Source organism: Anabrus simplex, chromosome 3, assembly GCF_040414725.1.
Source record: "Anabrus simplex isolate iqAnaSimp1 chromosome 3, ASM4041472v1, whole genome shotgun sequence".
Taxonomy (NCBI): domain Eukaryota; kingdom Metazoa; phylum Arthropoda; class Insecta; order Orthoptera; family Tettigoniidae; genus Anabrus; species Anabrus simplex.
Genome location: NC_090267.1, coordinates 332,916,567 through 332,940,346, shown reverse-complemented (window position 1 = coordinate 332,940,346; position 23,780 = coordinate 332,916,567). Strand labels below are relative to the sequence as shown.

The following is a 23,780-nucleotide window of genomic DNA, read 5'->3' as shown; positions in this document are numbered from 1 at the left end:
CCTGTCCTAGATCTGCCAGAGTCGGTGCGACGTAAAACCGATAGAAAAAGAAAAAAGAAAAGGTAATCCTAATCGAACACGTTATAAGATGCCTGTGTTCAGTTCTATGAACACGGAAATGGTCAAGTGGGTAAGCTTTCGGAATTCCAAACTCCGTTAATGTTCCACGTAATCACAAATAAAGAATATATTTTCACATCGAGCGGAGTGGCCGCGTGTGTTGACGCCACGGCTACGCAGCCAAGTTCTTCATTCGGGAGAAGAATGGGTTCAAACCCCACCGTCGGCTGTCCTCAGAATATGTTTGTATGGTTTCCCATATTTCTTCCAGGCAAATACCGGGACAGTTCCTATTCGTAGGCCACAGGGAATTCCTTCCACCTTCTTACCCAGTTTTATCCACCGTCGTTTATTTTATTTTCATTAGCTCTTCAACTGAGTTTTGGGGTCAGGGAGGGCATCCGGCCGTAAAACATACCGAATAATTTCCGCTTTCCTCATCCCCGACCCCGTATCTGGGAAGGGAACTGAGGGGTGGAATATATTTTGTATTTCAGACGATGGCTCTTGTTGGTCAACAGATATTGTTCTGTTGTATTATTGGCCCTCCGCACGACTCCACGGCTAAATGATTAAGAGTACTGGCCTTTAGTCCAGGGGGTCCCGGGTTCGATTCCCGGCAGGGTCGGGGATTCTAATCTCCATTGGTTAATTCCGATGGCTCGGGGGCAGGGTGTGTGTACTCTCTTCATCATTAGAAATCAACAGACGTGCAGGTTACCTTGACGGCGTCAACTTGAAAGACCTGCACCCAGGCCTCTTCGGAGGCCGTACGTTTGGTAAAGTTCTTACTAAGTATGAAGACAGTGTGAACATTTCAATGCAACCCCTCTCTTCATTAAGCTGATCTAACACCAGACTGGGCATATTGCTGGATAAGTCAGAACAAATCTAGGAACCATCAAGACAGTAAAATTCACTTGCTTAACTGTATATTATTGATCAGTTCGGTTTCTTTACCTTCAGCCGTCACCACTGATTCCTTCTTACAAGTCTATATCCTTCTGAGTGAAAATACCAGTGCCGTACTGATTTAATAATAATAATAATAATAATAATAATAATAATAATAATAATACTTGCTTTACGTCCCACTATCTACTTTTACGGTTTTCGTAGACGCCGAGGTGCCGGAATTTAGTCCATCAGGAGTTCTTTTACGTGCCAGTAAATCTACCGACACGAGGCGGACGTATTTGAGCACCTTCAAATACCACCGGACTGAGCCAGGATCGAACCTGCCAAGTTGAGGTCAGAAGGCCAGCGACTCAACCGTCTGAGCCACTGATTTTGCAGGTTCAGAATCTTGTTGGCTTGGGCCATTCCTCATGAGGTGATTTATGTTGTATGCTTGCAGTGAAGATCTCGACATATATTTTAATAGATTCATATTACTAAACTCCATTTCACATGAAGTTGTTGACGTTTGCAGCAATGCTGATGAGTTTCCTGAGTTGCATTCGTAGAAACAATTTTGGCAACTAGATCATGTAGTGGTAACTTCTGTCCAATTCCTCTACATTTGTACCGCTCATCCCTCTAGTATGAATTTCAACATATTTTTCTCTTCTTTATAGGCCAGTTTTGATTTAAGTGAGTAGTCAGTAAATTCAGTTCAGTACCAAAATCTCGAAGGGCAGTTCCTGATTTTTATATGCACTTTTTCTGTCGAGTTTTTTAAAACGCCACCATATTTTTATTATTTTGTGTCTAGAGTAGAAAGAATTCCCGGAAGTATTATGTTGCCGTCAGATTGAAATTTAGCAGTGAAAAATTACACAATTTTAGGCGTCTACGCACTTTATTTCGTCGCCATGGTGACCGATGACCTGGTGTTTTTCCAGCTTTGTAGTATGGTAATTTAGGTTGGCGAATAAATTTTGAGCACATTGTTTAATTGTGATTTTGTCGAACACTACCATGTGTGTTGTTTAATCTTTATAATTTAAAAATACTGGTGTATGCCACTGAAATGCCATACTATTCTTGGTATGGTTGTTACAGGTGGTCAGATGCCATGACATTAATGTCGAAATTTCCAGTGAAAACAGTTTAATAGAAAGCATGGTTTAATAAATCATTTTCTTATCGGAAAGCCTTCTACTTTGTACACACGAGTCTAATTTGAGTATTGTGTGTTGCAGGCGCCTCTCCGTACAGCCTCGGTCCCGCCTCCCAGGGGACCCCCACCCCTATGATGTCCCCCGCGCCCCCTGGTGGCCCCCAGGACAGTATGGGCTACAGCATGAGCATGAACGGGGGGGACTATAGCTCCTCCATGCCAGGCTCTCAGGTACGTACTAACTTACAGCGCTAGATATCTGTTCCAGCTAAATATTATGTGAACAGTTTTCTTGGTTTTCCACAACTCTGGCTGGATGTGAACTTCATCAACCTCCCTTTGACCTCTCCTTTAACTTGGGACCACGTTTATGTGGGGTCACCGAAGCTCTCAGGGTGTCGGAGAGATGTCGAGACTTGATGGGAACTTAAGGGCGGATTTGTTTTTCCCCTGAAGTCACCCTTATTCGAACTCAGGTCACTTTGCTTGGGAGCAAAATGTCTAGACCACAAGTCCTATAGCTTGGAATTTATGTTAGTTGAAACTATATTAATGAATTGTTTCAAAACTTAAAGAACTAACAGTATCCAAGTCTTCAATTAATCATGGCTGGCTAAAAGTATGTTCTCTATGAGATGCTGAAAGGAACCTGCATTAAATGGGCTCCCGTTATCACGGTACCTAGCGATTCTGTCAAAAATTGCCAAATTGTAAAATAACGAATAAGAGATTAATATTAGTATAGTAGGCGTGGTTAGCTTAGTCGCGCATTTGCTGGCTTCTCACCCGGAAGGCTTGAGGTTCGAATCCCGGTCGATCCTGGGTTGAGGTTTTCATATCACAAATCACGTGGCTCCAGAAAGGGCACCTGGCCAAAACCAGAATGAGACTGAGCGGCTCCAGCGTCCCCAGAAATATCTGGGATAAACTGAAGGTAGTATTTTTAGACTAATATTTTGACGATCATGAAAGAGAGACAGGATTGCAGATTAACTCTTAAAGACGTGATTTTTAGAGGTGATCAATATTTTCTTGATAATGTGATACTGCGATGCAAAACATACTTGATGTTTATGAGGGCTGGGTTTAGAGAGAAGTCTGCTCGATGATTAAAAATATATCGTAATAGTAATAGATCATATGATGTGTTTTCTAGAGAAGTTCCTTAAGTGTCAGGTCTGCGGTCTAGGGATAGCGTGCCTGACTCTTATTTCAATGCCCCAGGTTCAATTCCCGGTCAGACCAGGGATTTTTACTGGACCTAAGTGTTTCTTCGAGGTCCATTTAGCCTGCGTGAGAACTGTTGAGGAGCTGTCTGACAATGAGATAACGGCTCCGGTCTAGAAAGCCAAGAATGACTGGCGAGAATAGAGAAAACGTAGTGCAAAGCGACTGACGACAACCGGTAGTTAAGGTTTTAATCCAATACATTGGTTACCAAACTAATAGTACTGTGTGTGTACCCGTGGAGACATAGGTTCTGTAGTATTGAAATTCACTTACCCGAATAAACTTTTTAGAATTAAACAGAATTTTTTTCTACGGTGCGCGTCTTGACACGTAATTCATGCTTTTCATAGTTCATATATTACCACCTGTTCTCGTTTATCCGATAGGTAACAGTTAAATGTTTTAAAATTATTGTATATATTTTTTTTAATATAAAGATACATGAATGTTGCACAGATTGGGATTTACGGATCATCATCCGTTAAGATTATATAACTTGGCAAATTAATGTCAAAGTCACCTCCGTACAGGCCATGAAGGTAAATGCTTCCACCATTGTTAACCTCGGCACGTGATGGCCGGCCGCCTTTGTCCCCAGGAATTAACCTGGTACTCATTTTCGGTGTAGGCTGAGTGAACCTCAGGGCCATATGCACCTCCGGAAGTGGAAATCTCGCTTCTTAAATGTTACGACTTTCTGACGGGGATTCGAACCCACGTTCTTCCGGGCGAACCGAGCACGCCTTTACCGCCTCGTCCAGCCAGCCCCTGGCATATTAATGTAGGTCTGTTAAATATAGTTCTCATCTCTGGTGGTACTCTGAAGGAAAAGTTTGGGAATAACTGGTATAGGTGACTTGTCGTTCATTGAGATTCAGTTGAAGAGGCATTGATATAAAGGTAGTGTAAGAAAGCGAAGTACAAGTATTACAATGGACAGAATTGACTCCTTCGGGTTCACAAATCTAATAATTTCGGGAGTCGGACACGTGTAAGTGTAGGATAGAAGAAAAAAACAGTGAAGAACCCATCACAAGTGGAGCCCCCGGATTGATACACACGTCTCGCAATTCTGTCTGCTCCAAGGGGCTGAGAAAGTCTCTCGAATTTGTGCAGTTGGTGGTTTCCGGAATTGCACAATACTCCTACCTATGTGTAAGGGTGGTGATTTTTAACGTTTTGAAGTCATAAATTTAGCAGTTTGATTTGCACATTTAGCATTACGTAGCATTTATAATTTAGAGTTTCAAAGTAAAACATACAGGTAGAATAAAAGTTTTTGTGATACATACTGTAGATAATGTATTTTGATAATATTTAATTAAAATGGCATATGTATAGAGCTAATAGTTTACTAAAATTGTACATTTTAGATTTTTAATTAAAAAATAGCACAGTTATGTTAATGAAAACTCAGAATAGTAAAAATAAAATAAATAAAATGAACTCAAGTCATGTTTATGAATCAGTGACACTGTTGAAGGAATTCATAGAATATACCTGAATGTTTTATTTTTGTCATTTGTATTCTTCTGTCACGTACAATTAAGTTGTGTTTATCCTACTGAAACTTTCAGCATCTACAATTGTGGTAGGACCCCAAATACATTACAGAGCTGCGTGTGCAAATTTCCAGAGGAAGAATAAAAAATATAGTTTTTAAATCTTAGTTTTCGTATTTATATCGCATAATTTCATATTTTATCTCGTTTTCAAAACACATTTGAAAGTGGATTACAGATCGAAAAAAAATTGAAATACAAAAGTTATACTTCTCATGAGCATTGCGCATAATATCGCTATTGCAAAAAGAAAAGCTTGTGTGAACTATTTCATATTGTGAACTTGGTATACACCCCTTATCTATGAAGATTGAGAAATAACATGCCGCGTTAATAATAATAATAATAATAATAATAATAATAATAATAATAATAATAATTCATTCCATTCCTGACCCGGTCGAATGACTGGTAACAGGCTGTGGATTTTCATTTTCAATAATAATTGTACGACCTCAGCTACCACGTATAGGCATTTGTAGGCTATTTGACGCTATTTAGGCTATTTGCGTGCCATTTTCGACGTTCCATTTTACTGTACCGGATGGCAGAGAAATAGATCACTTTTTGGCGGATCTATGCCCGAGTTTTAATTAATTCTGTCGGATAAACACTAAATGTGTTGACAGAGATATTTTGCATGCCCTTTCACGTGCCAATGCCATGACATGGAGTGTCGAATTGATCTTCTTCCGTCCTTCATACCGGTGTTCAACCCGCGATCTTGGGATCCCGATGCTGACACTCTCTCACTGAACTACATACCACAGTAAAGTTGGCTTTACATTTTGGAAATTATCAGTTTCATCCTCTTCCTCCTCAACATTCTTCGCGGGTGGGCGTCATTGTTGAGGAAGTTTTATGAAGTTAAATTTGTGGTGAGTAAACTTTCTTCCTCACGTTCCTTTCCTCGCATTCAACACTCTACACTTCCTCCGTTCCAATTATACGCATGTTCATATCATATGGTGCAAGTAGGGGAAAAAGGTTTCTATAGGTCGACGCCCCGAACAAATATATTTTTTTTTTCTTAGAAACACGGATATAAAAATATTTTTACAATATTAAATAAATTGTAATAATATCAATATGACTCTTTGTTCTTCACAAACTGTTCAGCACCAGTGAGATGCCGTTCAGGATGGAGGAACGAACGATAATTTCTGAGACCTTATTCTCCATGTTCAGTTCAACTGGTAATGGAAATGAATGTTGTTTGTATTTGTCTTGTTTAGCTGTGATAAATTAGTTTTGAATACGATCGTAGTCCCTTTCTTATTGTAAATTTTAAAAGCGCCAGAGGGAGTAAATGTAGGCTTCCTTCATGTTGCCTAGTACTGTATGGGCACTTACATTCTTCCGGAAAATACCTTTGTTGTACAAATTCTTCAATAAATAGAGCTCTCTAAATGTTGATCTTAATTTCCTTTACTTTGCTGCGTCGTGTAATTGTATTTTGCTAACTTAAGTACATACATACTGTACATCTTCATTAGAGACTTATGCCTTTCGGTCTCTGAATTAACTAATCGTCTCCACACTCCTCAGTTTTGCACTTGCTCTTTGGCCTCGTTTAGTTCTACACCTGTTATCATCAAATCATTAAAAGAAACTGAGCCTAACCGTCGTCTCTTTGTCTACTTCTCTTACCCTCTACGGCCGAGTTCGGTATTGTCCTAAGTAACCTATCCTCTCCCATTCACTTCACATGACCCCACCACTGAAGCTGGTTTATATATACAAATTCATCCATCGAGTTTATTCCTAACTTAACCTTTAATCTCCTCATTTCGAGTAACCTACCACAGATCGTACTTGTTTGTACCAGCAGCCAGTCTAACTTATGAATAAGATATCCAGAATGTACCAAGCTTTCACTCTCGTACAGCAAAGTAAATGAAAACAGACCTATGATTAAATGCTTTTGCCTTCAAACCTGATTACATAATGTGTAATTCGTAAAGTGAAATTAATACACTTGGGGAGAAATCCCCGTGTTTGTGCCCTCTGTAAAATCTGATGAAAACATGAACCTATTAAAATGCATGAGCCAATTGGGTGCTACACTATCCACAGTGGTTAATGTGCAAATTAAAATATTACAGATTTTAAAATCTCTGCTCTGGACTCATATGTGTGTGTAATTGATATTTCCTCTGGGTGAGTAAACCATACAATATATTTAAAGGGAATAAACAATAATACTCTGTTTTGTAACTGTTTTGTTTGTTTGTGTTTCAGCCCCCATACACGGACGGAAGTATGGGCTATGATCCCATGCATCAGGTGAGCGACTATTCTGACTGATCTGTAGGTATAGCCCAGCTTTTTTACCTTACTCTATTGTAACTACCGCCATCACAACTGTTCTCAGCTGTGATTACGGTTCTCTAGCTTTAGTTCGAGTGAGCGACACAAATCATCACACCAGTGACTCTCAGTGTCTCATAAACAGCAACATATCACTTACCTATTCTTCAACCAACTACCAAGAAATTAAAAATCGGTGGGTTCTGTTAAAGGCTCATGCCGATAGATCCTGACAGTCTATCTCTGATTTAAATAGTAGTCTAACTTGGACTTCGGTCAGCACCACTCCGTGATAAACAGCATTTCTGCATTGCGAATGTTTCATAATCTACAGTCCGGCCTGTTGGTGTTTTGTTCAAATAAAAAAAGGTGGTTCACAATTTTAAAATATTTTATATATTTACCCGTGGATTATAAGATGGTTGAACATTTTTTGGCGTAGGGAAACAGCTAGCAGGAGAAAGAAACGAAAACGCAGTACTTGCACATTTTCTTAATGATGTGATGAAGTTGAACAAGGACAAATCTATACTAGTTATTAAATTAATACATTATTTTTGCGTCTGTCTTTTGATACACGCCAGAGCAAAATGTAGCTTCTGCGGAAGTCTTAGCCTCGTTTATGGCTGTAGCAGTGTGGAAGCCGCTGAGGTCTGAGTGGTGCTGAGCACGGCCACTAATAATAATAATAATAATAATAATAATATTTGCTTTACATCCCACTAACTACTTTTTTAAGGTCTTCGGAGACGCCGAGGTGCCGGAAGTTAGTACCGCAGGAGTTCTTTAACCTGCCAGTAAATCTACCGACACGGGGCTGTCGTATTTGAGCACCTTCAAATACCACCGGACTGAGCCAGGATCGAACCTGCCAAGTTGGGGTTAGAAGGCCAGCGCCTTAACCGTCTGAGCCACTCAGCCCGACACGGCCACTACTAATAGTGCGTCTGGATGGTACAAAAGGAGTTACTCATCAGACCGATCGTAGTAGCACTTGCTGGCCCAGTGAGGAAAGCATGGCAAACTACCTCATTCCTCACCATGCCTTGTATGCCTCATAATGACACAGCCGCTGGTTTTTGCGGTTTCCCTATAACCGCATAACCGTCGGTAGTGATTTTCGGGTATTCAACAGACTGAATACACAGTTATTAAATAGAAATTACGTTAATACGGTTAATTAGCATAGTATGCTCAGGACACACACTGGTCGAAATCAAAGATACATTACTCAGGAGTCGATCTGTCACATAAAGATGCTGTGTTCAGTTATGGTGATAAAGTTGGTACATAGTCGTATACGTTTGTCTTTTATGTCATCAGCCCAGAGGTTGGTTGAATCCTCAAATAATACCACGAAAGGTTATGTGGTTATAGAAAAACCAATGGCGGTATCAAATGGGGCTTACTAGGCAAGATGAGAAGTGCGTATGTTTGCCATTGCTTTCCTCACTGGGACTAAGTGCTTTTGCCGCACGACTGACCCTATGACCTTTCATAACAAATGTTATTACTCAGCACACCGGGCGAGTTGGCCGTGCGCGTAGAGGCGCGCGGCTGTGAGCTTGCATCCGGGAGATAGTAGGTTCGAATCCCACTATCGGCAGCCCTGAAAATGGTTTTCCGTGGTTTCCCATTTTCACACCAGGCAAATGCTGGGGCTGTACCTTAATTAAGGCCACGGCCGCTTCCTTCCAACTCCTAGGCCTTTCCTATCCCATCGTCGCCATAAGACCTATCTGTGTCGGTGCGACGTAAAGCCGCTAGCAAAAAAATAATTACTCAGCACAACCCATACCCCAACAGCTTCCATATTGTCACAGCCAGGGATGAAACTGGGACTTCGGTGGAAGTTACAATTTACTCTGGCCTGCGTAAGTACTGCGTCTATCAAGAAATGGCAATAGATGGAAGTCGTAAAATTCGTTGGTCCCAAACTTTAAATTGATGTAGATGCTGGACGATACTGCTGAAGTAGGCACGCTATTACAGATCGAATTATCGATAGTCACGCGGTGGATATTCTTTTCTGCTTATAAAATCACTTCGACTCATTGAACGCTAGGAATGCATTTCCCTCCTTTAGGGCAATACCGAAACTTACCAAGGGAGGCTGCGGGAATACGGAAATGTCGTGTAATAAAACATTTCGCTCCGAACACAGTATAGTCGATTCTGAGACTGATGAAAATGCGTGGAATTCATCCGATAATGCCGTGTTCCATGGTTAAATGCTTAGCATGCTGGCCTTTGGTCTAGCGAGTCGCGGGTTCGATTCCCGGCCGGTTCGAGGACTTGAACCTTCATTGGTTAATTGCGATGGCTCGGGGGCTGAGGGTGTGTGTGTCGTCTTTATTACAATTCATCATAGGTAGGGCTCCATCTTCAGACGCGCAGGTCACCTATGCGACGTCAACTCGAAAGACCTGCATCAGGCCTCTTCGGAGGCCACACGCCATTATTATGATTATCTGATAATAGGCCTACTTCATTAATAATACGCCAGCTAGTACAGATCTATTTTGTTGAAATTGTCGTTATAGTTTGTAATTAAATTGCGTTTAAAATGTCCTTCTGTCGAATTAGAGTCGCTTTCCTTCCTACGATTTGGACTTTCTTAGAAATTACTGTGCCAGTGCTGTGGTTTCCTGCCAAAAGTATTCGAGCTGCGTCTTTGCCCAACATTTGGTGGTGCGCTGTTGTCCATGTAGCATTATTTGCCGCTATTCTTCACAGAGATAAGTTGTTAGGTTCTTCGCCTGATACCGTAAGTCTGCCTGCGTCCTATCCTGTGAACTCACTTATTAATTTAATTGTAAGTTGTGAGCTTGTGGTGTGCTGGCGTTGTGTCGCGCCGCTTGCCCGCCCCCAGCATGCATTGCGCGTGTTGACAAAGCTTCGAGCACTCTCCACGTCAGCCATTAACACCCCATTAACATCCAGTGATGAGATGAGCGAACGTTTAGCGGCCGCCAAGGAGTTCGCCTACCTTCCCTCGTCTCATAGAAAATTAATTATCTTTATGCTATGTTTTCCGATGTTCGCGATACGCACGAGATGGTTTTTCAAATGCCGTTACTAACGATGTTCCTGTACTCAATTACGAAGTAATTTTACCGGAGTTTCTTTATAAACACTCAAATTTTTGTTTAACATAAAATACTTTTAAAATCAGACCTATAAAGCACATCATTTCATTGTATCTCACGAAGACCAGACATGCAAACAAAGCTAATCAATATTTCGTATGCAAATCAGTATTTAACTAGGGAGTCCATTTTATTTGATGAAAATGAGGACTTTGCAAAATGTTTGAAGAAAAAGGGCATTTCTAAGAAAACACAATTTTTGTCGACAAAATTGTTATGATCATTCACATTTACCTTTGTATTTTACCTTGAAATGACCCGAACGACTTCTTCTTATTCTTCTTATTCACCTGAAGTAGACGATTCTTTCTCCCCATTCTTTTCTGTTTTGTTTACTTTTCCAAGAAGTGCTGATTGTTTTAAGACTCTCATATAGTTTCGCACATGATAATTTATTGAAATCTGTCTTGACAGTGAGCAAGGCTCTGATTATTTCAGATCTCAGTCTGTTTTTATCATTTGATCGTAGACTGTTCAGTAGGGGAAAAATATGTTTCATAACAGCATTTGACCCAGGAATTGCCAAAATCCTACCATTTGAACCATGTTCTGAATTTTAGTGCTTTTACTGTTTAAGTAAGCTAACATTTTACACCACCTTTCAGAAACTAACTACAAACCAGCGTAAAATACATTGGCAAAGCGTCATTGAAAAAGTGGGACATTTGAAATAAATCGCAACAGTGGAACATTTTGCCAAAAAAAAAAAAAAAATCGGGATGATTAGACACCCTTTTAGTAAACATGCCGTTTAATTATCTGTGTTAAGTAGTAATTTTATAAATCTAATAACTTTAAATGCTGCAGAAGGCAAATACTACACTTTATCTTTCAGAAATGTGATGGTTCGTGATATATATTGGATGTAATGTGCTATAGCTTTCTTGATAATGATCACAGAACCTTTCTTCACTTGTATTAGTAATAGGCTTGCTTGGCGCCCCCTTCTATTGTATGTTTAGTGAACCTGCAGGATAGTAATAAAAACTCGAACTTTACTAAGGATTAAAGGTGGTCTATTATTGATCTATAAAATCAGCATTTGTAAGGTTCGAGTATGAAGTGAATTGTTAAAAACATGTTTTCGTAAACATTTGTATAATGTTAAATTGCTAGTCTACGTAAAGCCAGTCGTCGGAATTTTGTCACGCGGTTGTTCTTTTACCCGCCGGTACAGTTACTAACACGAGCGTGGCGTATTTAAACACCTTCAAATAGCATTAGACTTAGCCGAGATCCAACTTGTCAGTTTGGTCTCAGAAAGTCTGCGCTCTACCTTCTGAGCCACTCAGCCCGGTCTTACTAATGTTTATGTCCGTGGCTAGTATGGTAGATAATATCCTGGGTTTTGTATGAAACTGGCTTTAAAAATCATGAGAGATGCTTCTAGAATGGCCGAGAATGGGCTTCGAATCCTCTTCTCTTAGTTGTGCTCCCTAGCTGAAAGCACCTCATTCCAAACCTGATACCAAAATGTTTATTCCTCCAGGGCAGAATTGGAAATCGAATCCTAGCCACCTGATCGGGGAAAAATCTTGTCTTGTATGCAAAAGCTGTTATAGTGCACTCATTTGCAAAAACATGCATTTAAAAATGCGCACCATCAAGGATACATAAATGGGTACTGGCAAAGGACATGGTAGTATAAAAAAAACATCGGAATATGTACCACGCCGAGCATTTATTGCAGGGTGCACTTAGTATAGTGCAGCACGGAGACGGGCAGCGATACGGTTGGGCATGGTGGCCTACAGACGTCGGATATCCCCCTGAAGAAGATCCTGCCACAGATGAAGCAATTGTCCCTCCAATTCTGCCGTAGTTGTCGTTGGCCGAAGTTGCCGTCCATTATGGCCCCAAACGTTCTCTATGGACGAAGACGAAAGGTCTGGAGACCTTTCTGGTCTAGGAAGTATGTTGACATGACGAAGGCAAACCTGTGGTAACCATGCTGTATGAGGCTGGGCATTAACCCTGCTGGAAAGTGTCAAGTTGCACCAGGAGAGGAGAAACACACTCAGTGCGGCAGAATTTCATGGACGTATCGCCGCGCCGCGCCGTCAGGGTTTCTTCGATCACCAACAGTGGGGAGCGGGATTCGTAGGAAATGACACCCCAGACGATGACAACCTCTCATTGGAACGGTGTGCCGTAGTGCAATGAAGCGTGGATCACGGCGGTGGTCAGGACGTCTCCAGGCTTGTATTCAGACAGAACCGTCATTCGTTATTTAACACCTCATCTCGCCAGTCCGTAATTTTCCAAGTTGCCCGTTTCTGCTATAAGTTCTGAAGTGCTCGTAAATGCTGCGACGGCGGATCATGCTCTGATAGCCGCCTGAATCAGATACTGATGGACATGGCGTATTTCTAGCTGCTATGATATGTCCCTGGATGGTGTACTGTGACGCCCGTGGAGTGCTTACGGGCTATCGCATGATGAAACCAGCCTCAGTTAAGGCCACGGCCGCTTCCCTCCTATTCCTAGGCCATTCCTGTCCTATCGTCGCCATAAGACCTATCTGTGTTGGTGCGACGTAAAGCAATTAGCAAGAAACCAGCTTCCGTATTGATCGACCGTCGTGATCGAACCCAGCCTTCTCGGCTCGTGTGTGTACCCACACGTTCCCATAGTGTCCAACACCGAAGCACACTTTAGCCAGAACGGTTCAAGTACGCCGAAACGTCCAACCAGCCTCTCCAAGTTCGACGGTGTCCGGCTCCATGTCTAAATGGTTAGCGTGCTGACTTTTGGTCCAAAGGGTCCTAGGTTCGATTTGCAGCCGGGATGGGGATTTAAACTTCCATTGGTTAATTGTGATGGCTCGAGGGCTGGATGTGTGTGCCGTCTTCATCATTAGAATTCATCACAGGTAGGACTCCATTCTCACAGACGCGCAAGTCGCCTATACGGCGTCAGTTGGAAAGACCTGCACCAGGCCTCCTCGGCGGCCATGCGCCTCTATTATTAGTACGACGATGCGACTTCTCCCAAACTCGTCTGGCTGGTGAAAGGCTTGTCGAATGTGTAATCGGGGTATGCTGCGTGTTTACTCAAAGCTCTGTGGCTCACACTGCTACTAAGGCCTTAATCGGTGTCTTGCGTCTGTGAATGATGGAGTGACATATAAGCCCCGTAGGGCCGATTGTATAAACCGTTTGATCATAGATCAGAGACGAAATTGATCTCGGTTCACGCAAAACTCGAACATTTGTATTGTATAAACGTTAACCTGAGATCAATTCGCATTGAACTAAGATCAACTTTGACTGGAGAAATTTCTCCGATCAAACTCTTTGATCTTAGTTCAAGGAGTTGTTTTCTACTTGAGATACAAGAACAGCTGATTGTTAATAAAAATATTACCTGTGTTTTTACGATAAATGGAAAAGAACAAACAACACTAAAGTCTAACCTCATTGCTAGCTATAGTTGTCCGTATACAGGCAATATTACGCTTCTTTTACTGCAGTGTAATGTAATAATTTTGTAACATAACCTCGGTAAATTGCGTACGTTATTATCTTATCTCGTTCGTATTTTACAGATATCTGATTACTCTGATTTCTCGGATATATCTTCTTCTGATGAAAATCATGAATTTCGTCGGGCTCCCCGTGTGTTCTGTGAAACAGGAAAGCCAATGGGAGAATTAAGTGATAAGAAGTTTAAACTGAGGTATCGCTTGGGAAAAGATACAGTGGAACAGCTAGAACTCAGGTTGCGTGATAATCTAGTTAAACCTACCTTTGCTCCCAATGCACATGTTGTTACTAACTTTGAGATTCTTTGCCACGGGAAGTTTTCAGTTCGTTGTTGGTGATTTACTACATGTAGACGCAGCGACAGGCTGCAAAGCCATTCATCGCGTATCTAATCTTATTGCTGCACTGAAACACGAGTTTATCAAAATGCCTTCCGAACAAAATCACGTGAGGAAAATCATGCGTGATTTTTTTCGATGTAAAACACTTCCCTGGTGTTACAGGCGTTATAGATTGTACCCACATACCTATAATATCTCCTGGGGGTGGTAAGGCAGAAGTTTATAGGAATCGTCATGGGTGGTTTTCGTTACATGTTCAAGTTATTTGTGATGCTAGGCTCAGATCTCTAAATATCGTAGCAAGATGGCCAGGATCTGCTCACAATAGCAATATATTTTCATTAATTCACGAGTGCATGCTCAGTTTGAAACAGGCGACTTCCCAGAAGCCATACTCCTGGGAGACATTGGCTGTCAGTGTTGTCGTTACCTGCTGACTCCAGTACTTCATGCCGAAACAGCTGCTGAGCGAGCTTATAATCCAGCCCATAAAGCAGCCAGGTCAGCAATAGAAAGAACATTTGGGGTTGTGAAAAGACGGTTCCCTTTTCTCAATATGGGGCTAAGAATGAAGTTAGCTCGTTCCAGTAATCATAGTTGCAGCATTCGTCTTGCACAATATCGCTGTAAATGCAGTAGATGATGTCCCTGAAAGAGATGAGGCTGTGTTCGCTGCAAGAAGAGCATTCAAACAAATTCCAGTACCTGCTGCAAATGACGTTCATGGAGGAGAAAACTCTGCTGTAAGGGCAGCAATTATTAATGTATTTAGGTAACAATATTTACAAAAAAAATTACAGTTGGCTATTATGAAAAGTGGTTCAAACTAAATTATACAAACAGTTTATCTGCAACAAAAATAGCCAAAAAACATAATGCACTTTACAACTGTATGCGTCTAATAATGCCACTGTACTTTGCAATTAAACCCAGTTTTCCTTATTGTCCAGGCCTAACTTCCTCCTTTTCATTAAAATTTCCACTTTTTAAAGTTCATTATAAAGTTTTAAGGTCTCAGTTTCATTTTTATGCTAGGCGACCGTGACTTCGTGAGCACATCAGCTGTTTTCGAGGTCGAGGTGTGGAGATCAGCTGATTTGGAAGCAGGAGCCTGAAATAGAAGAAATAAAGAAGTGTAGGTCTATTGCTTGCCGACAAATTTAACTTACATAATACAGGATTAATGTATGATTTCTCTACTTGATTGTTCAATACAAATATTTTAGTCATTTTTTCTTTATTTCTTTCGCTCGGCACACAGAATACGAATGAAAACATTCACACTGCTCAACGCGACTCGCGACACTCGGCTGTTTTTGCGCTGTTGCCAAGCGCTCGCATATGAACTGGGATCAAAATTGAACTTCGATTAGTTGATCTTAGATCAGTGTTATACAGCACGACACCGGTCTGATCTCAGATAATTTTCTGAACTTAGATTAAAACTGATCTCCAGTCAGTGATGTTTATACAATCGGCCCTTAAGTGACACTTCTGTGCAAGTTATCAACATTTAAACGAAAATGGGATACATGACGATATTGTGTGGAAACCTCCGTTCTACTCGCGCGATTCGTTCATGGTGCGCAATTATTATTATTATTATTATTATTATTATTATTATTATTATTATTATTATTATTAACAACCGAGCGGAGTGGCCGCGCGTGCGGGTAAGTTCGGACCCTACTGTCGGTTTTCCTGCGAATGGTTTTCTGTTGTTTCTCGCTCTCACTTCCATGCAAATGCCAGGACAGTTCCTATTCGTAGGCCACTGTCGATCCCATCTACGTCCTCGCCCAATTTCATTCGCCATAATACATTTCATCTTGTCCGGCTCCGTGGCTAAATAGTTAGTGTGCTGGTCTTTGGTCGCAGGGGTTCCGAGTTCGATTCCCGGCAGGGTCGGGAATTTTAACCATAATTGGTTAATTTCGCTGGCACGGGGGCTGGGTGTATGTTTCGTCTTCTTCATCATCATTTCATCCTCATCACGACGCGCAGGTCGCCTACAGGTGTCAAATCAAAAGACCTGCATCTGGCGAGCCGAACTTGTCCTCGGACACTCCCGGCACTAAAAGCCATACGCCATTTCATTTCATTTCATTTCATTTCATTTGTTCCTCAAATGAGGTTGGTGACAGCCGTAAAAACCATACCACAGAGTAATTTCATCTTACGTCATCCCCGACCCCGTATCAGCAAACGGGACGAATGGATTGACACACACTACAGTGTTTTTTTTAAATTATTATTATTATTATTATTATTATTATTATTATTATTATTATTATTATTATTATTATTGAGCTCTGTGTGAATTAAAGTTTGGGATCTGGTGCTGCTATCCACCTAGTTTTAACATGATTTCTGAAATTAATTTACTCTCAGTAATTTGATGATTTTAAAGATTTATGTAGAAATAAATTGCATTACCAGTAGGCGCTTACTACTTTTATCAGTTTTAAGAGACGCCCACCGTGCCGGAATTTCGTCCTGAAAATGCGCCCTAAAATGTGGTCTAAAACATCTAAACACTGAGCGAGACTGCCCTAGGATTTGATCCCGTTATCTTGCATAGAATACGAGCGCCTGATCGGCGACAGAGACGTTGTTATTCCAGCCAGAGGAATTGGGCGAATAGTGGTGCAAGGAGTCATATATGCACATTCTGTATCTGTTCTATCAAGAGCCTGTGTATGATCTTGAAAGTTCTTAATTTTCCCGTGTTCAACAATGCGCCTGCTTTGTTCAATATGCTATGCAGTCGGCTATGAATGAATTTGTAAATGAGTCGCTGATAGCCTGGCGTCATTAGATTTTATAGAACCTGTTTGGAAGGCAAGACTCTCTACGAACAGCCAGAAATTAATTTTTATGTTCATTTTCCTAACACAATTGATATTAATTGGTGCTAATAGCTTGTCGCTTATGTTACACCCTGACCCGCCGTCGTGTTGAGTTACGGCCTTTTACCCTCCTATTATTACTGTCTTGATCGTGGAGAGAAATGTACCAAGAGTCCGCGTTTGACAGTTTGTACGAAGACCATCGTTCCTTTGTCGAGTGAGAAATGAGGGAGGGTTGAAAATGTACTGTTAAACAGCATATCTCACTACTCTGGGGAAAAATATCATTCAATATTCACAGCAAAAAAATTGAGTACACGTGTCCTATTTTGAGTCATTTTCGAAAGAAAGAAAGAAAGAAAGAAAGAATTTGTGAATATATAAGTTAAAAATTGTTGATAATCACTTCTGAACATTTCCTTGTAGTGATAAAAATGTATGTTTATAAATATTTTCCAAAATTTCATCATCTTAATCAGCATTTTTCATAATGTCCGGCTCCATGGCTAAATGGTTAGCGTGCTGGCCTTTGGTCACAGGGGTCCCGGGTTCGATTTCCGGCAGGGTCGGGAATTTTAACCATAATTGGTTAATTTCGCTGGCACGGGGGCTGGCTGTATGTTTCGTCTTCATCATCATTTCATCCTCATCACGACGTGCAGGTCGCCTACGGGTGTCAAATTAAAAGACCTGCATCTGGTGAGTTGAACTTGTCCTCGGACATCCTGGCACTAAAAGCCATACGCCATTTCATGTTTTCATAATATCTCATGAAAATACAGTAGCTTGTTGCCTATCCACATGCTTCCCAACGTTCCCTTATGTTTGATGGCACCCATTACTGGAGTGAGCTATTGTTGTCCTGTACCCACTTTTACATATTTCAATACTCGTACAATACCATAAGCAATTGCTCCAGATTTTTTTTTTTTTTTTTTTTTTTTTTTTTTTTTTTTTTTTCCGAGACAGTGTTTTCAGTGCGGTGTGTCTTCTGGCATGAACTGAACAATTTTGTTACTGTCATTCATAAGTCTCAGTTCCATCCTTGGTTTTGACATGAAGAAAATTACTCGCGTATGACAAGTAATGCCGTTCCTTACGCGGCCAGTTCCTGATATGAATGGTGTGAAATTGTCGCTCGTAGAGTCGGTTGGTTCGTGCATTTTGGTGGAATTGGCAGACTGATATGTAAAGTGGCTAAGTAAGGAAATCACAGGAAACTACCTCACTCCTCATTTCCCTGGAAGATTTCTTCATTTATGCCTGTGTTAACACAGCTGATAGTGCTGCTCTTGAGGATCCAACTAGCCTTTAAGATAAAGACTCAACATACAGTTTAACAGGAAGCTAACGTAAGAAATTGGGTGTGGAAATCTTAATGGCCAGTGATACCTTGTACGGCACCTCTTCATGGAGCAACGTTTTCTTCATCACTACAGCAAATGTGGGCAAACCCTGTTAATTTTCACTATAGAGGAGAAGAAATGTTTCGATATTTTAAAAATTACAGTTCTCTAGCAAGCTATAATGTTTGCTAAACAGGACACTTGTTCGCTGTCGCCGTCATCAAAAAACACCGCATGGGAGGGAGAGAAAATGTTTGGAGGCACAATATTCCGAGAATTCAAATAGCTCTTCTTTGTAATGATTTAGAACGAAATATTTCAACCTAGCAACATTTCCTGTTGGAGTGGTTAATGCCGTAATCTCCCAGAATATTGGCATTTCCTGCTAGGACACATTGTAGTTTTCTGTAGCAAAAAGTACTATATGTCACTGGTAATGTAGTCTACTTTTATTATTTCGGCTTTACAAAATAGTAAAAATATTGATCTGTGACATTGTCATTTATTGTCATTGTGTGGTATTCAAAATAAATTAAAAATACAAACAATCTGGTACCAATCAAGTCAAGAGTTTGTAAAATAATTGGGAAAGCTGCCTTCCCTTGTTATTGCAAAATAAACGAGGCCTTACAAAAGAAACAACAGAAGTCCATGGTGTTACAGCCCTGATGGGCCTTGGGCTACCGAGGGCCTGCAGATTGAGGTAACACCTGGTCAGCGCGATGAATTCTCTCGGCGGTTATTCTCGGTATGATAGACCAGGGCCGCTATCGCACCGTCAGATAGCTCCTCAGTTGTCCAAACTTTGCCTGAGTGGACCTCGAACCTCCTCTCACGTAAGGTAAATATCCATGACGTAGACAGGAATCGAATCCGGGGCCTCCGGTCTACCCCTAGATATTTTTTGTTATGTTTAACTTTATAATATTGTGTTACAATAATTGAATTACTTACAACTCCGAATGTTCTATCGGATGCCGTTTGATTAAATCCTTTACGTTATAACATGCTGGCTGCACAATATTAAGACTTAGAATAGGAGCAGTTCCATCGTTTAACTTTTTTCATATAGGCCTGCGTTTTTAATTTTGGAAGTTTCCATTATAATAATTTTGTATAGAAGGCTATTCCAGTATTCTATAGGCTCGATATCGGCGTGGACCTGACGGCACTGATAATTGCAGTAATCATTCATTCATTCATTACGTTTTGGCATGCTATAGACCCGGTATTTCTAATCTCGATCTCTGTGTACATTTCTCTCCTCATGTCTTAATGTTATTTCAAATATATGTATATAGTAAAATATATTTATATATAGTAAAAATGTCTTGGATATCTCTAGAGCACTGGAAATTAGTAGTCTAGAAATTTTCCATGATGACGGAATCTATAATTTTCCTAGGGTATCAAGTCATGTCTTATACGTCCTTTAATATTTCAGCAAGTGTTCGTATTGTATGTTTTCCTTCATGATACTGGTAAACAAATCTGCGTGTTCTCTGGTAGCGAGTGTCCTGCCTTATTGAGGCGAGGGCGATGATGGTGCAGCCTGGCAGGTCGGCGACAGTAGCTTCGGACTCTTTCGCCCGGAAATTAACTGCAAATTGAAAAACTCTCCGCCCTCCTCCCTCTACCAATCTCGGGACGAGCTGTGACTGCCGCCTCCTGCCGAGAGTCCGGTGTAAAGAAGAACAGTACCGATCATATAGACGCGGGGGGGAAGGGCAATATCGTGAGCCTTATAACTACTTAAACACTTGATTCACTAAGTCTGAGATAACATTATTTTTGTGAAGAACCAGTACAGTAACAGTGTGTGCCTGCTGACGAAGAGAAAGTACCTCAATATAAGATCTGTTTTTTCTTTTTTTCGTAGCTTTCGATTAACAAATCAAAATATTTAAAAGTATTATAATTCACTATTAATTTACTTCAGTTTTTTTTTTGGCCACAAAAAGAAATAAAAAATATCGAATTGTGACGTTGACTTCCATTCTCTCTTTTTCATAATTGAAAATCCGAAACTGGTACCATTGTAAGAAATTAGAATTTGTTAAATATATTTTAAACGCTTTGTTGTTGTTGTTACAGAATAAACATTGGATGTTATTTTCAATTGTTTTTAATATTGTTATGTTTTAACTTCTGCAGTATCAAGATAAAATAACAATATACTCGGAAAATCTATTGATTGAATTCCATTTCGTTTGCCAAATTGTTTCCAAGAAGCCCTGCACTGTTAGAATGAAGTGGGACACTGTCACTCCCACAGGTCCAAACATTGCTTGAAATATTCTGAGAATGCTCAGTAAAGTTCAGTAAAGTAGGGTGCTAGCTTTACTTGCAAGCATTGTGTTGAGATGTGCTTTATACTCAATTTGCTGATAGTGAAATCCATCGCAATAAATTCTTCACTACTGGTACGGTATCTTATATTTCGAAATAGATTGACAATCGTCGAGAGTTGACAACTATGGGGTAGTTCTTTTTCCTTCTTTTATCTCTTTTCTTCTTCATATAACCTAACCTAACCCCATGGCACTACAGCCCTTGAAGGGCTTCGGCTTACCAAGTGACCGCTGCTCAGCCGATTGCGAGGTGTCATGTGGTCTGCACGAGTCATCTCGGCCGTTATTCTTGGGTTTCTAAACCGGGGCCGCTATCTTACCGTCAGATAGCTCCTCACTTCTAATCACGTAGGCTGAGTGGACCTCGAACCAGTCCTCAGGTCCAGGTAAAAATCCCTGACCTGCCCGGAAATCGAACCCGGGGCCTCGAATTCCAGCCGATGTCCATAGTTCTTCTGAAATGCCTTTACACAATGAATGTCTGGTTTTAAACAACAAAGCCGAATGTTGTTGTTAGTCATGCATCCACCGGGCGAGTTGGCCGTGCGCGTAGAGGCGCGCGGTTGTGAGCTTGCATCCGGGAGATAGTAGGTTCGAATCCCACTATCGGCAGCCCTGAAAATGGTTTTCCGTGGTTTCCCATTTTCACACCAGGCAAATGCTGGGGCTGTACCTTAATTAAGGCCACGGCCGTTTCCTTCCAACTCCTCGGCCTTTCCTCTCCCATCGTCGCCATAAGACCTATCTGTGTCGGTGCGACGTAAAGCCCCTAGCAAAAAAAAAATCACGCATCCTTAGATTGGTTTGATGCTGCTCTCCATGCTACTCTATCCTGTGCTATCCTTTCATTTCTGTGTAAGTACTACATCCTACATCTGCTCTAATCTGCTTGTCATATTCACACCTTGGTATACACCTACCGTTCTTACCACCTACGTTTTCTCAAAAAACAACTGAACAAGTCCTGTGCCCTATCATTCTATCTCCTCTTCTCGTTAAAATTAACCAAGTCGATCTCATCTCACCAATTCAGTATCTCTTCATTCATGATTCGATCTATCAATCTCACGTTCACCACATTTCAAAAGCTTCTATTCTCTTTCTTCCTGAGCTAGTTACCGTCCATGTTTCACTTAAATACAATGCCATGCTCCATACAAAAGTCTTCAAAAACTTCCAATTCCTATATCAACGTTCGAAGTAAGCACATTTATTTTCTTAAGAAAGGTCTAGCTTGCTTGTGCTGGTCTGCATTTGATGTCCTCCTTACTTGTGCCATCGTCAGTTATTTTACTACCCAAGTAACAATATTTATCTACTTCCTTTAAGACTTCTTTGATATTCTTTACCGCCTGTTCTATATAAACATTGAAGATGGTGGGGGGGGGGGGAGGACAAACTACAACCTTGCCTCACTCCTTAATGGATTGCTGCTTCTTTTTCAAAGCCCTCGATTCTTATCACTGCAAACTGATTTTTATACAGATTGTAGATAATTCTTCGTTCTCGGTATCTGATCTCGATCACCTTCAGAATCTCAAATATCTTGGTTCGATCATCATTATCAAATACCTTTTCTAGATCTACGTGGGATTGTCCTTAATTCTGTCCCCTAAAATCAGATGTAAAGTCTTGCTTCACGTGTTCCTACATTTCTTCTGAAGGCAAATTGATGTTCTCCCAACTCGGTTTCAACTTGTCTTTCAATTCTTCTGTAAATAATTCATGCTGTCTTTCCATTTTTCTGTAAATAATACGTGTTGTCTTTCCATTCTTCTAAAAATAATACGTCTTAAAATTTTGCACGCGTGAGATACTAAACTAATGGTGCAATAGTTTTCACATTTGTCAGCAACGGCTTTCTTGGGAATATGTATAACAGCATTTTGTCTCTTGTATTTTTTTTTTTTTTTTTTTTTTTGCGTCGCACCGACACAGATAGGTCTTACGGCGACAATGGAACAGGAAAGGGCTGGGAGTGGGAAGGAAGCGGCCGTGGCCTTAATTAAGGTACAGCCCCAGCATTTGCCTGGTGTGAAAATGGGAAACCACGGAAAACCATTTTCAGGGCTGCCGACAGTGGGGTTCGAACCTACTATCTCCCGAATACTGGATACTGGCCGCACTTAAGCGACTGCAGCTATCGAGCTCGGTTTGTAAAATCTTGTAAAATAAGTATGGGGATGAATGGTCATCAGATCGAACTCTGGTTAGATTGCCGAGACACACTGCCTTATTTTGAAGAGTTGTAGGAAAAGACACATGCAAAGAATGAGCAGGGTGCCCGGTTCCTTTCCCTTATGGTAGGCAGTAGTACATTAGTGCGAAATGAAAATTGAAAACCTACAACCTATTTTCCAGTCATTGACCGGGTCAGGGATGTAATGAAATGAATTATGTATAGGCTATTAGTACGATGGGGTGGCCACTCCCAAAGTGATTTAGTAATGACTGATAGATGCGATGAAATTAGAATGGAGAGTGTTGCTGGAATGAAAGATGACAAGGGAAACCAGAGTACCCGGAGAAAAACCTGTCCCGCCTCCGCTTTGTCCAGCACAAATCTCACATGGAGTGATCGGGATTTGAACCACGGTATCCAGCGGTGAGAGGCCGTCTGAGCCACGGAGGCTTACATTAGTACGAATGCAATAATTGAATAGCTTGTTAGCAATTACAAAGATGCTTCAATAAAATAAGGTAACAACAGCTCTCAACGGAGAAACGTTATTTTACAGTCAAATATGAGGATACACAGTAGTAAGGCACTGATACACATTACTATTCAACATACTATCTTGTCCAAGCAATTTTTTCCATTGGTACACCAGTGCATCGATGTCGGCATGGTAGAAATCTGCGTTTAGTCCCTGCAGCCATGGCTTGACGGCATGCCGAACGGCAGTATCGCCATTGGATCGCTTACGACCCAGATGTTTCTTCAGCGGTCCGAAGAGATGGAAATCGCTGGGTGCCAGGTCGTGGCTCCAGGGAAGAAGGTCCGGATGGTCGATTTCCTCACCAGCAGGGGTGAC

The 23,780-nt window shown here is 41.0% G+C and overlaps 1 protein-coding gene across 6 annotated transcripts in view; it reads left to right on the top strand.

The window, feature by feature from the left end:
- exd (extradenticle) overlaps positions 1–23,780 on the top strand; it is a 706,865-nt gene that overhangs the window by 663,385 nt on the left and 19,700 nt on the right. For 4 of the 6 annotated variants that reach the window (XM_067143186.2, XM_067143187.2, XM_067143191.2 and 1 more), the window contains exons 7-8: positions 2,205–2,353; positions 7,156–7,200. In XM_067143186.2, coding sequence (XP_066999287.1) covers positions 2,205–2,353; positions 7,156–7,200 — 194 coding nt within the window. Of the gene's footprint in view, positions 1–2,204; positions 2,354–7,155; positions 7,225–23,780 lie in introns of all 6 variants that reach the window. The other 2 variants (XM_067143189.2, XM_067143190.2) reach the window with 1 other exon arrangement.